Genomic DNA, 15350 nt, shown 5'->3' on the forward strand with positions numbered 1-15350 from the left:
GTCCTTCTCGGGCTCCCTTTCTTTCTTTTTTATAATATCTATTTACCATTTCAAAAAAAAATTATCTTTATCTACATAAACATCATAAGTAAATCACCTTATAGCATGCTTCTTTGTGTAGTCTTACTCTCATTCTTATGCATGTTGCCCCCTCTCAAAATCTAAATCCACTCTCCTGAAAAACATTTCATTTCCCCTGAACTACACAAATGCAATGTACAAATGACTGAAGTGGGAGCCCAATTGAAATTTAAGACAGTTAGCACTTAGCATTATCTATCAACAAAAATACCTCCTCTATTGTAATCAATCCACGACATCACTGCCGAATAGCTTAAATTTATTGGCATCGAGAACCAATTTCCTTACAGATGAGAAGGTGCCCATAATTCCAGTGCCAGTAAAGACAACGATGATGGAAACATTGAGCCAGAAGGTGAAGGAGGTCTTGGGAGGATTGTAAGTCATGTTATATAGAAGCATGGGGAGGATGAAATCCAGAGGAATGAAACCAATGGCTCCTACTATACCATTTATGTCACCAAAGAAGGGTAGCATTGCCGCGAAAAAGGCGCAAAATATCATGTACAAGGTTCTGAGAAATAACCTTGGAACTAGATTTCTTCTAGAGAACATCCCATGCTTCACATCTGCAGATTTCTTTTCCATAATTTCGTATGCCACTTGAGAATAAACCTGCACTTAGTTAGAAGATCACATAATTAAGTTGTGTCAATAAGAGGATTAGATTGTAATGATCATGATATTTAATGCAAAACACTTGGAATGAATATGAAAACGTGTTCGGCTAAAGCTTTGATGTATTAAATGTATGGTAAAAGATACTATAATAGATTAATGATAATTTATTTAGAATAACCCTTTTCTTTACATGGGACAGCCAGCTGCAGTGTATGTGGCAATCAGGTCCGTTGAATCCTTCCCACGTGAAGTACATCAGCCCCCCTGCACTCATAGATACACTGCTGCTGGCTGTCCCAAGTAAAAAAAAATGAGCAGATATATCACTTCCCTAGAATAATTTAAATTAACAAATGAATATCTTAATTCAAATTAGAAAGTTGGGGGTTCTTAAATAGTCAGTCGCATGAAATGTTATGGTCCGAAGTGGGGGCCTGCCTTGGTGTGAGACTAGGAGGGACGCAGCTGGTATGAGACGGTGCAATGTTACGGTCCAAAGTGGGGGCCTGCCTAGGTGTGGGAGTAGGTGAGACCAAGTCTGATACGAGACAGGGTGGAATGTCATGGGCCTAAGTGAAGGCCTACCTAGGTATGGGATTCTATAGGACCCACCCTAGCATGAGACGGGTTTAAATAACCTAGCTAAAAGTATTCCATTAGCTCTGGAGCTTTTGGCATATTGGTTACTAGGGCTGCAACTCGAGCCGGGTAAAACCCGACCCGCATCGACCCGACCCGAAAATAGCCTGGGTCGGGTTCAGGTTTCATGGGTTTCGGGTCGAGCCGGGTTCAGCATTCAAAAGCCCGCATGAATCTCGGGTCGAGCCGGGTTTGAAGGGGCCCGACCCGACCCGACCCGAGTTACATAAGTTATAGTATGTATATTTTTTTCTATTGTTAGTTAAAAATTAAAGGGATAATTACATTTACACCCCCTCTAGTTTCTGACACATCCACTTCCACCCGTATAGTTTAAAACGTGACAAATACACCCTTGTAGTTTCAATTTGTTTAAGGTAGGCCCCCTTAGCTGAAGGTTCGTCCATAGATTGAAGGGTTAGGATGATCCGATGGAGCTGATTTTTTGGGCACACCCTAACTATGTCATGACCCATCAAATGAACGCTCTGGATCATCCAAACAATGTGGGCCCACATTATTTGGATGATTTTTTGGTAGTGTTTGGATTCGGGTAGGGGCCCACATTATTTGGATGATCCAAAGCGTTCATTCGATGAGTGCTGACATAGATATGGTGTGCCCAAAAAATCAGCTCCATCGGATCATCCTAACCCTTCAATCTATGGACGAACCTTCAGCTGAGGGGGCAAACCTTAAACAAATTGAAACTACAGGGGTGTATTTGTCACGTTTTAAACTATAGGGGTGGAAGTGGATGTGTCAGAAACTAGAGGGGGTGTAAATATAATTATCCCAAAGTTAAAAGTGAAAACCCACGCACCCACTGTTACTGTATGTGAGTGTAATTTCTACTTCTATGAGTTGAGTTGATTCAAGTGTTTGATTCGGCATTGTTTGATTGTAATTACAACATTGTTTGATTACAGCGTTGTTTGATTCAACTGTGATGTGAGTGTAATTACATCATTGTTTGATTCAAGTGTAATATGAGTGTAATTTCTGCTTCTATGAGTTGAGTTGCCTTGCCAAACAAGAATTTTCCTTAAAAATTTGCGTCAACGTGAAAAAACCCGACCCGACCCGAACCGACCCGAGATTTATCATGGGTAGGGCCGGGTTTGGGAATCGTGGGTTTTCCGAAAAAAACCCGACCCGACCCGACCCGAGATATTTCTCGGGTAGGGTTGGGTTCTCCAAAACCCGACCCGCCCGACCCGAGTTGCAGCCCTATTGGTTACGTACATAACACAAACCCAACGACAGAGGTTGAGGGACAAAAATGAGAGGACCAGGAGCATAATGAAGTAATTATTGTGGGGTTTTGTAGGTTTGAGTCTATTGTTTAGCATTTTGTTTTGCGAAAAGGCCATGTTGGCAACCATGAAAAAAGGAAGTAATATATTCGCCCTCCCTGGGTCAGCCCCATCTAGTGTATTTATGACTGCACTTTTGCGCTACAAGGGGGTATCCAAAGAGGACATTCTCTTCTGCCATATCTATGCTAAGGTTTATATCTATGGTTTCTTCAATTTCCTAATTCTCAGTTCTTTGTTGGAATTTATTAAGGATTGGCGCAAAAACTGACATATGGATTGTCTATTTCTACTTCTATATGTTCTAGAATATACATTTATGAAGAACATGCTAGACGTTTCCTAGTTTTGGAGTTTTCAAAACTCATTATGGAAACTAGTGTTTCTATTTTTAGAGTTACTACAACTAGTGTGGCCTTGCATTTAAGCAACCTTTCAATGAATTGGCTAATCCATCAAGTTTAGAGACGTTTTGGAAGGCAAGTTGGATCAAATTACTATTGCTAATTTTATGCCAAAGGATCCAAACGAATTCCACTTAATTTTATAAGCTTTGTGGGAGCTTCATTATTTATTTAAAGAGACTCTTGGTCTCTTTTCCTCACATCAAAACAATAGAGTTCCATAGAGAGAGAGAGAGAGAGGTTTCCCATTAATAGGTGTGAGAAGGAAGAGAAGATCAAGGGCGTTTTCGAGTCGCTCTTGGGCTCAGAAAGGATCTAAAGCAACGTCAGATAGCGGGAACGAACGGTCGGCCATGGCACAAGGTATTTCTAGCCCATCTCATTACAACTGAATTTTTCTTTGATTTGAATGCCCAAGATCCATAGGGATTGTTTTGGTTAGTGATTAAACAACAGAACAAACTCGCCTAATGCTTTTAAAACACTAGTTTTGAATATGTATGCGTACCAGACCAATAGCGAAGAGCTGAAAGAGGACGAAGATAACCGCAAGACCTATTAGCCATGTGGGCGCCAATGAAGGTCCGTTGTCTGGCATTAGGCTCTTAAGGATATTTGAATTGGCTTTGTTCCCAAATGCCCAGTATCCAGACACCGCGGTCGAGTAGAAGGTAACAAATATCACAGTGTAGCACATGACGAGCCCTTTTACCATCTTTCCTGTAGCGGGAGGAGCCACAGTAGCCTACACAAAATCGAAGAAGAACATGGGCAGTAAAATAACAAAATATAAATAGAAGATCTCATCACATTTCTCTGGTTAATGCCTTAATTATAATGGATTTAGTACAGCACTGGATTCTCAAGTATGGTCATTTTAGATATAACACTACAAGAAAACACCCTTATTAAAAAAAAAATATAGTATTGTTCCACGCCAATGAGTATTTCTTGTAGTGTATGTTCCAAAAGAATAAGGTAGTGGAATTACCTGGATTTCAGGGAGTATTCCATTTCCGAAAAGCGATGCAAGGATGGAGATGGATGCAAAAGCGTCGAATGTTCTCGTGGACTTTCGAGTGCTCAGAGAGTAGTCCTTGGGAGGGACATCGCTGGAATAACCTACAAAACAAACAACAAAGAGAATGAAAAGAATGGTGGTGAATGAGTAGATTATATGATCTGTATATTTATCATTCAAACAAAAATCTTTATACCTTTGTTTAATTGATTAGAGTTTCAATCCAACGAAGCAAAATGATACATATTTTATATTGTGGTGTGGCTCTTTTGAAGATTTCTGTAGCATTTTGGTTGGGTTTCAAAGGCAAGGTGACATGTCCTCTTCTTGTGCTTCTTTTATTTCTATCAATAAAAATTCAGGTGGTGCCTGGATAGTGGATACCTAGATAAAGTCCACGTTAAAAAAATGAATAAGCAATACAATTTATTTTATTTTTATTTTTATTTTTTGAATGGCTTAAAACAGTGGGGGTTGCAATATGAGGACTTCCCAGTAGGTCACCTATCCTAGTACTACTCTCGCCCAAGCATGCTTAACTTCAGAGTTCTGATGGGATTCATTGCATTTGTGCTGCATTTGTACCAACATGATCACACCCTAAGAAGCAATAAAATATAGATAGGAATAAAATGAAAGCAATTAAGGAAATTAGAGTTTTGTAAGCAAACCTGCATGGATACAAGCAATGACGACAAGAGAAGTGTAACCCAAGCTGAGAAGAAGGGAGCCGAGGTTTATGTGTCTAAGAGAGTGGAAAGATGGGAGCTGCGATAGAAGAATCATCACCACTGTCACCATGGCTATGAATTGATACAGTTTTAGAGGTCCATCTGGGTAGAGATTCGAGTACATGATCTTCTCAGTCCATAAAAATGTGCCATCAACAACAAAAACCACTGTATCAGAAGCCATCATGACAGTTATATGGTTTAATTCTAACTACAATACATGAAGGCCATGTTTGGCAGCCATGAAATTTTTTTTCATGAAATATTAGCTTACTCAGTGTGGAAGAGGGAGAAAATTAAAATGGCATGAGTGAGGAGAAGGTGAGAAGTGACTGAAAATCCGGGAAAAGAAAGGGCGATGATATTTTCACCCCATTCAGTACGCATCCATCCCCCTTTTAACGTGATTTGACGTCAAAAACATTAAAGTTGCCCACTGTTCACATTATAAAGGGGCGAATGCGTACTCCAGAGGAGGATGAAAATATCATCTGCCAAAAGAAAAACTCTACTCAAAATAGAGTGAGCTTTCACCATGAAATCAGATAGTGTTCGGGTTCATTCCAATTCATTTTTTCTTTAACAAAAGCTCATCCTGACCTGACCCAAGTTGCACCCCTAGTTTTTTTTTTTTTTCCCTAGTTTTTAGCCACTTTGCACCATCTCGTCATTGCTGCCCTCTCAATTCCACTCTCCCTACTCCTCTCACCAATCGATAAACTAATATTACATGAAAAAATAATTCAGGGCTGCCAAACATGGTAAAATTCTTCTATGGAGAATGATTATCCACATGGCATAGAAATATTAAAAAATACATTCATTTGTTATCCATATGTAGGAGTTAACTTGACCAAAAAGTCGCACTTACTAGATGATCCCAATCGTTGGATCAATTGATCCCAATTGAAAGGTCAATTGCTTGCACTTATCAGATGATCTCAATACGACGCATACAATATTCAATTAACTAGAGTGACTCAAAGGAGTTGTAATTGGATTCAGAACTTACGCAAGGTAAAAAGGAGTTGACTTGGGCGAGTTGGTGATAGAGGTCTTAGTTAGAAGCATTGGAACAAAGAAATTTGATTGCTAAACAAGTCATAATCATGTGGTCTTACCCATAAACATCTATAATATATACTAATTGTGTTTCTTTCCTTTGTCAATAATTTTCATAGAAATTTTTTAGTGGAAGTATTTTTCCAGTGGATTTTTTACACATCATGAATAGCAGAGGCGGGGCTCATCTTATATTTTGATAAGGTGTGAATGAATGGATCGGTCGACCCACCAATTTCACTTCTCATGTTTTGATATGGTAGAGCCCAGAATAAGTACCCAAACCCATAAACATGCAACTATTTATTTCTTTTGCTAAAAAGCCATTGTAGACTTTTTCAAAACAGCTGACTTTTGGGCTAAGGTGAACCACACAATGGGAGTCGTTGGTGTCATTATCAATTATTAGATCCCTTGTACACTACGTAGAGAGGACGCACGGTAATAGGACATCCAACATTAGACTTCTCACATTTCGATAGGCCTTAGAATGAGTCCACCCTGAGTACCTTTTTCTCACCAACCAGAATAGCCTAGTTATGAATCCGGAGAGATAGGGGAGAAGAGACAGAGAGGAGTAACAGGAAATTAGGAAATAAACACTTAAAAGATGGGTCCACCAAGATATTTTGTTCCAAAGATTCTTTCAAAAAAAAAAAGAGTACTATACATGCCTTGTTATTTGGTAAACGACATCTACACACCCTTGTTTTAATAATTGTACTTATTTTACAAGTTTGTAGTTATTTGTTGAAGGCTCTATCACAGATCTTATGAAAAACTACCAATAGCCAATAATAAATTGCTTGATAAAATAAGAAATGACATTATCAAGCAAGGACAAGTCTGTTTTTTTTCCAGAGACTTGATGGTTTTATAAATTTTTATTGGAAAAACAACATTTGATATGTTTTCTAAAACAACAATGTTTAAAATGATGAATTCCTAAAAAAATTACTCCAAGTTTTCCTAAACATTTGATAAATTGGTCAATTAAAAGAACAAAAGAAACAAAAAACAACATTAAACAGTAGTTTTAATTGAAGGGTGGTTGTACCTGAAGACATTCGCCAGAGAGCAAGATACATCCAATCGTAACTCCTGTATTAACGGCCGTTTGAACGCAAATTACGAAATAAAACATCCACCCCGACCCTGTGAACACCAAAATAAGTAAATGCATAATAATCGATAAATATTACGAGTGCATCAGGTAAAATCAATTTTGCAGTCCACCATACCTGACTTTAAAATTTTCATTTAATACCATTATATCATTCAAAGGTGGCACCTCTATTGTAAAATAGAGGGGTTGCGAAATCATCTAGACGCTCTTATTTAACAATATATAAATTTACAAATATCTTATGAAAATTACAAGAAAAAAAATTGATACAATGAGAGGTGAATGAGAAGCTAAATTTAGGTTGCACCTACATGATTTTAATATGATCCAAAACCTTGATATCAGAGTCCTTGACCTTGATGATATAGCATGAAAGTCACGCTTTGTATGTGGATTGTTTTTGCTTATTTTTCATTAATTGTGTTCCCTTTCAAGCCATTGATAGGACAGTAGAAATCATTCAATAAATGTGAGTCTCCTGCCATCTCATCTCATGGCAGGGCATCTCACTTTTTCGTGAATGGCTGAGATAACTTTTGTTGAAGTATAAATGATTGAATAACACCAACTCAAGAAAATTTATATGATGAAAAGGCCTTATGAACACGTACTCGGCATTCCATCCTTGATATAATGGTTAACCTTCTGGATTCATTGGTTGTTTCACATGGGATCAGATATTGCCTCAGAGCAGTCCTGGGTTCAAAACCCAACAGCTCCTTGAAAAGTTTGGAAAGAAAAATGTTTCAAAATGTCCCTACTACAGTATTACTTTTACACAGGAAAAAAGATGACTTGAAGTTTTGAACCAACCCGACACAATTTTTACTCAGAGAGACCTTCAATTTATGATAATATCACACTAAATTAAACATAATTATATCACTTCCCTCTAAACCAGGGAAAGAAGAAAAAAAAATCCCAAGAAAAAATGTTTTTCTTGCCATCGAAACACGGCGTAGCTGAAAAACAAGTTTTGAATGTCAGTCCCTCACAAAAAATGAATGAGCAGGCCACACATTGTAGCCGATGTGAAACGATTAGTTTTTTTATATGGTGTAAGCCTATCTAGTCTAGTATTTTTCAAAAAGTATTATATCGACTCACACCATAGGATGATCCAAACCGTCCATTTGATGGGCCACAACGTAAATTGGTTCTCCCCCAAAAGTCATTTCCATAGGATGATCTCAACCCTCCGGTCCATAGTGGAACTTCATATTATGGAAATCTCAGTAGATCGGAGGGTTGGTAACATCATGTGAAAATGATTTTTTTGGCACAGCCTATTTATGTTGTGGCCCATGAAATGGAATGTTTGGATCCTTCAATGGTGTGGGCCGTACAGTACTTTATTTAAACAATACTGGACGACACCGGCTTACACCATATGCAAACTCGTGAAACACTTCCAAATTCCAATAGAGCTCTTATGTCGTGTACGAGCGTCTTCATGCGCGTAATACGGTGCCTCCCTTATTATTCGCTCAACAATAAGCCGACTTAGAAGTTAGGACGGCACCAATGTCGTATACCATTAAGATACTGCTCCGCCCGTACACCATATCATTTTAACGTTAAGTACAACTCCCTGCACTCTATGTGCGCACGTTAGAACCATGATATCAGTTATGATAAAGGGTTTTTTCCAGCTTGCATTCCCATCATAACGAGTAAATATAGACCAAGAAAAAGGGCTATGATAAAATCGCACCCCGTGTAAGATAATTCGCACCCCTCTAAACGTCAAATAAAACAGAAAAGAGCGTACCAAGTACGTCGGAGGCGAGTTCCCGGAATCTGATATGCCGGCGACCGTCCTTCTCACAGAAATCAAGAACCTTCGACATGAGATAATAGGAATAGAACGAAACGGCTCCCGTTACCGTCAACGACAAAAGCCCTAGGCCCCACCCCATCCCCCTAAAGGCGTACGGTAATGTCAGGATTGTGGGCCCCACTATTGCCGTCGTTAGATGGAATCCGGCATGCCACCAATTCCCTGCATCCCAAAAAATCATCAGTTTGGAAATATTTTTCCTTGTGAAAATTTTTATAGTTGGTACAAAAAAATGGGATTTTGAACCTCTGGATTGCAGCACGAAGACGGCTCCCGCGTCTTCTTCTCGTTGGTGATCGGAAAATCCATTGAGATTTTGGGCTTCCATGGATTAGAGAGAGAGAGAGAGAAGTGATGAGGAGGATGAGATTAGATGAATTTAAAGAAAGTCATCATACAAATCAAAGATTGTAAGAAATTGTTTCCTTAGAAAGAATCCAAAAAGGGGGATAAGAAAGCAAATGAGGAATGGGATGCCAACAGATATGAAATATTTATTTCTGGGACCAAGAAGATAAGAAAATGATTTATTGCTTTCTTAGGGAACTTATATATTCACATCTTTTCTTTTGATACTGGCACTCCTCTCTCTCGTCTAACGTCCGCGCGTATTGCTCTTGTTTCTTTCTCTCCCGTCCATTTTATAGGTCACTGAAAGCATGGGATATTCAGTCGGACTAATGAATGGATTTTCCTCTCTCTCTCTCTCTCTCTCTCTCTCTCTCTCTCTCTAGGATTGCTTGTATTTTAAGAAATAATATGGTATTGGGTCTATCTGCTATAAGTGGGGACCACTTGTGCAATGATCCAAACCATTCACTTGTTGGTGCCCACTAGATATTATGTAATATCCCAAAAATCCTAACCATTGATGATGCTAAGTTAAAAATGTGGGCATATGATTGTAGGAGGGTTAAAATTATTCACCATACATGTAGGGCCCAGCAGATGAATGGTTCCGATCACCCAAACCGCTGAACACGACTTGAATAATTCCTTCTTTGTATTTCTCCTTAACTTTCTCACATTTCTATTGACAGTCTATTGGAACTTTAATAAGGGGTGCGAATATCAGTTTAGCAGCTAGTGTATAAAGATTTTTCCTTTCTCTCTTATTTTGGAAGATAAGCTGTCTTGAACTTGATAAGCTTAGAAAGGAAGCACTTGAGTGGTAGGGCTGAAAATTTATTTATTGCAAGTTGACATTTTCTCCTTTCCCTTTTTCTTTTAGTTCCTGCAGAAAATAGGTGCAATATCAGCTTCAGACTCATTGACACAATGGTAGGAAGGCACTTTTTAAGTCTGGCAAAGGAAATCAGTGTTTAGAAACTCATTGACACAACAAGGAACTAGCCCCAGTCGACAAGGATTTTTCTTGGCCGCGTTCTGCGTTTTACACTACAGAGTCAATAAAAGCTTCTCTGACTCTCCCAAGTTATGACCGCATCAATCGCATTCTCGGCCACGTCCGTACTAAGTCGACAAGGATTTTTCTTGGCTGCTTTCCGCATCACATCCGTATTTTTAAACACCGTGTGTCTTCATATCGTTTTCCTTTTAGAATAAGCTGAAAAGGAAAATACGGTCCAACTGCTTTTCCTTTTTATCACTCCCTTGCATTTCCAACGGCAATGAATAATTTTATAGAAAGGAAAAAAGACAGGATAATAGGATAAGAGGGTATTTGGGATTTTAGGTGCTAAATTAGAGGTGGCACTTGAGAAATATTCGCAGCACACTGAGTGGTTGTCAATTCTCAGTCCCACCAATGGTAAAAAGTTAATTTTTGAGTCTTATAAAGGGGGCATAGACGCATATGTGTGAAATCAAGACTATTGATCTTGTAGACTTTTCCCACCAATGATAAAAGTTAATTTTTGAATCTCATAAAGGGGGCATAGAGGCATTTGTGTGAAATCAAGACTGTTGATATGGTAGAACATCATGAGTTGAGCCACATGGTGTTGGTCCCATCCTAAACCATAGGATAATGGAATACAAAAAACAATGGTTAAGCTTGATGGATCAAGAACTTAGATCATTTGCCTGGATTTATAGTAGTCCTTCACCTAAACTAAGCAAGTGAAGAACAGAAGTGGAGCCCAAAGGTGTCTTTTAAGGAGGAGTGTAAAAGGGCCTATCTTATTGGAGACTCCAAATTTTCACCCCTTATGTTCCCTATTGCCCTCTCTTCTTGAAAATGACTAAATTCTCTGAATAAAGACAAAAAAAAGAGTAAAAATTTTCAGATACAAAAGAGGTTGACAGTCTAAAAAATGTGCCACTTGTATTAAATCCTAATCTTTGGTCAAATGACCTACAAGTGGCCATATATAAAGCAAAATAGGTAAATGATCCACACAGTCAAGGAGCAAAAGTTAAGTAAAATGTTAAAATAAAGTAAGTCAATGGAATGAATGATGTTAGAGTTGTATAACCATTAGAATAGGGATTTGCTAGGGTCCATTAAAAAAAGGCATTTAGCAGAACGGCCGTTGCATGAGAGAGCAGCCCCATAGGCTCACATTACAACAGATTTTGTCATTATTCATGAGGTGGCTGCTCTAACATGCAACAGACGTTCTGTGAAATGATTAGCCTAAGGACCTGTTCATTTGCACCTCTCATTAGAATATCTTAACTTTGGGAATTAGCCTCAGCCCTGTTCGTTTTGGATTTTGAGAATTGATTTTTGAGTCCAAATTCGATTATTAGACTCAAAATCAAAATTTCCGGAGTTTACAAGGAACCGTTTGGATACGCAGATTTTAGAATCCATGTTTTAGCTTGAAAACAGGGAAAAAGATACTAATCAAAGATCAAACAAAGATCCGGCCCTTCTGTTCTAGGGAGGGAATTAATAATCTTTTTCTTTTTTTCCTTAATGGGTCCCATCGAAGAAAGAACAAAATCAATAAATAAAATAAAAAATATATAGTTCATTTTTTGGAATATTAGATCTTTGCTACCGGGACCAATCTTTATCACACTTCTCTGTCTTCTAAGCCTCATTTGGCCACCCCAGGGGCAAATGTTCATGGTCATTATGGAGAAATCCTTATCGAAGGGGATACATTAGTTACATTTATATATGAAAAATCGAGATCGGGTGATATAACGCAAGGCCTAATTCTTCTTCTGATGAACGATTCAACCTCTGATCAAAAAGATATACTTTGGTTATATTTCATCTCTTCAACAAGTTTAGTAATGAGCATAACAGCCCTATTGTTCCGATGGAGAGAAGAACCTATGATTAGCTTTTCGGGAAATTTCCAAACGAACAATTTCAACAATAGGACGAACCGGCCCCCGTGGATATCTTTGCTTCGGAACAAAACAATTAGAATTAGTCTCGGCCAACTGGAATGTGTATTCTCCATATAGGAGATCTTCCAATTGAGAAGATCCATCGACCTAGGACGAAGAGAAAGGTCTATCTATTTTATTTAGTTATTCAGTTAAACCAATGATTCGTTATTGGAGCAGATAGCAAGAACCATTTCATCGGGTTCATGATCAAGCTGTTGTGTGCTGTCCTGACGGCGTTTCTTGGATTTGAAGTAAGAAATCCAAGCTTTAGAAATCTCTCCTGCATCTTGTGATTTTTAAAACCTGGAAACATGGCATGACTCAGAAAACGACGACCGATCCGCTTCTTCTCTCGTCTCTCATCTACAATTTTGAAGAAATCCCATATTCTAAAATCCACATATCAAAACGCCCCGAAGTGTTTTGACTGGTTGTTTGGTTGTTTGGTTGATTGCATGTTTTGGGGTTTACACCATGTCATCTATTACTGTTGGGATTTGCTAGCATCCATCGCAAAAGGCATTTCGCGGATGGTCTGTTGCATGTAAGACCAGCCACACAGTTTCACTTTTCAGCAGATTTTTGTCTTCATTCACAAGGTGGCTGATCAAACATGCAACAGTCCAACAGACCATCCACAAAATTCCTTTTGCGATGGACGCTAGCAAATCCCAATAGTGTTGTTTGGTTGCATGTTTTGTTTCAAGTTACTAGGAGACTACTTACCTTGCCTCTCATGTCTGGCCATGACTGTACATGACATTTTGCTTTGGGATTTAGCACTCTTCTCTCTTTCTCTTATATGTCTCTCCTCTCTTTATATTTGTAATGACACCCCCACAGTCCCCTTATTTTGGTAATGGTACTCTGCATAAGGAAACTACTTCAATTGAAAACCAAACACTGATTACCACTGCACACTACTACTTCACTGAAATTATACACGGCAACTACTTGCAACCAAAATGATTAAGCATTTAGAGATTCAACTCGACCCACTTAATCTCTCTTACTGTTTTTCCATTGTGTTTATACATTGTATTGCAGAAAGTAAAGAAACATAGAAGTAATAGCTTTATCATCTTCGATGTATGCTACAGCCTAACCAGACTACTTGAGAGGGCTCAAAAAAGTGTTTCTCTCAAAAACAATGCTCCTTGGGGGTCGATAACATTAAACACTTGGACTGAACTTATTTGCAAGAACAGCCTTCATTGTCTACTTATTTCACAAAGCTGAAGAGCTACTTAATTGCATCATAATCTATCTTTCCATATTCTACAAGGTGTTTTTATCAGTTTTTAATAGGGTTGAATGATTATTATTCAGCTAGTAGAAGTCAAATTCTTGTCATATTACCACCAGGCGACAATTTTCAAGAAAATAAGTGGAAAAATTTTACAAAGACCTTGCAACCATTACAAATGTCACCAGATGTTACACAAGCTACATGGGTGGGTATCCTTCAATTTATATGTGGCAATCTTTACGCCTACACAAGTGCGTTTATAATCCATTACTACTATTGAATAAAATTGTTATCTTTATCAAAAAAAAAAGAGGCACGAGTATCCTTCAAATACAAATACTACACTTCCCTTCAATGCTCTCCCTACGGATCAGTCTACATTGACCCCTCAATCATTCCACTGCCTCGAGTAAGCTGGTTTCTCTCATGGCTCTACTGGATACTAAAGAAGTGAAGTTAGCATAGCTGACCCTCTTAGTGAACAATACTTGCAACTGCTTTCAATTCCCAATCTAGGTGCTTAGGAAACTCGTCATGACTCTGTTTAAACTCATCCTTCGTCTTACATACATATATAGACTTATTAGTTATGACAAGACATGAGAGCAACCGACAAATTCAATATGGTAAGATAGAATCCTTGTTTCTCTTTCGACGTTAAATGGTGTAAAACAAATTGTAGCCTCATTTTTCCACTTACAAATGGGCCTGAAATTTGTTTTATTTCCGTTTTACGTCGAAAGAAACAGAGTATTTATGGAATATCCACACATCTTTGAAGCTTGTCTCAACCATTGATCTTGTATGGCCATTTCTGAACTGATCAAATTTCTGATCTGATAAATTTGCAGCTGTAGAATTAAAAATGTGTTTCGTTGGAACAAGGAAACTGTAACTCTACAAAGGTACGAGGAGTAGCAAAAGAAAGTTCAGAAACAGGAAGCCCTGCAACTGCTTAAGAATAAGGAAAACAAAGAGAATATTTCATAAAGGTTTGGAAAATCAACTCTTCTTCTCAAAGGATAATTTTTACTTCAGCAATAAATATGAGGTTAAGTTATCGTACATCATGGTGGTGGTGGTGAATAGAAAAACCAAAGAAGCAGAAGGAAGATAAGAAAGTTGAATTGCTGCTAGCTCATTGAAGCTGAAAAAGAAGCAAAAGGAAGATAAGAAAGTTGAATTGCTGCTAAGCTCATTGAAGCTGAAAAAACAAGTCTCAAAAATAAGCGTAAAAGCTTCAAAACAGTGAAAAAACAAGTCTCCAAGAGCATTTAAATGCTCCTTTAACAACCACCCCCCCCCCCCCCCGCCTCTTCCAAGTGAGCAAATGTGGCATGTATGTAGATCAAGACCATTGATCTTGCAGAGCATTGTGAGGCGGGCCACATGGTATGGTCCTATCCCAAAGAGACATCCCATAAGATCCCATAAGATAAAGGGCTACAAAAAATAATTAGTTTAGCTTTTCGTACTTACCCTAAACTAAGCATCATCTAGGCGTGAAGGCTTAAATGCTCCTTAACCACCCCCCACCCCCCCCCAAAGAGACATCCCATAAGATAAAGGGCTACAAAAAATAATTAGTTTAGCTTTTCGTACTTACCCTAAACTAAGCATCATCTAGGCGTGAAGGCATGATGAATCAAGAGCATTTAAATGCTCCTTAACCACCATCCCCCCTCCCCCCTTCCAAGACCATTGATATTGCAGAGCATTGTGAGGCAGGCCACATGGTATGGTCCTATCCCAAAGAGACATCCCGTAAGATAAAGGGCTACAAAAAATAGTTAGTTTAGCTTTTCGTACTTACCCTAAACTAAGCATCTTCTAGGCGTGAAGGGCCTCCAATGCATCCAATGGGAACCGAATTTCAATAAGGGCTGTTTGCAAACTTGTGTTCAAGTTGCAGACAAGAAAAGTTTAGTTTTAATAACCTCCAATGCCA

General features: G+C 38.5%; 1 protein-coding gene across 1 annotated transcript; it reads right to left on the minus strand.

The window, feature by feature from the left end:
- Positions 1-173: 173 nt before the first annotated feature.
- LOC143890417 (Transmembrane amino acid transporter family protein) lies at positions 174-9429 on the minus strand. The gene is made up of 7 exons (XM_077395083.1): positions 9088-9429; positions 8773-9003; positions 6933-7030; positions 4754-4940; positions 4053-4183; positions 3570-3806; positions 174-696 (listed from the first exon to the last, which is right to left on the minus strand). The coding sequence occupies exons 1-7, from the start codon at positions 9167-9169 to the stop codon at positions 307-309; spliced, it is 1356 nt and encodes a 451-aa protein (XP_077251198.1). The 5' UTR covers positions 9170-9429; the 3' UTR covers positions 174-306.
- Positions 9430-15350: the final 5921 nt, after the last annotated feature.

This window comes from Tasmannia lanceolata, unplaced genomic scaffold (genome assembly GCF_043159265.1).
Source record: "Tasmannia lanceolata isolate RefF3 unplaced genomic scaffold, GAP_Taslan_0.1 ptg000013l, whole genome shotgun sequence".
NCBI classification, from domain to species: Eukaryota; Viridiplantae; Streptophyta; class Magnoliopsida; order Canellales; family Winteraceae; genus Tasmannia; species Tasmannia lanceolata.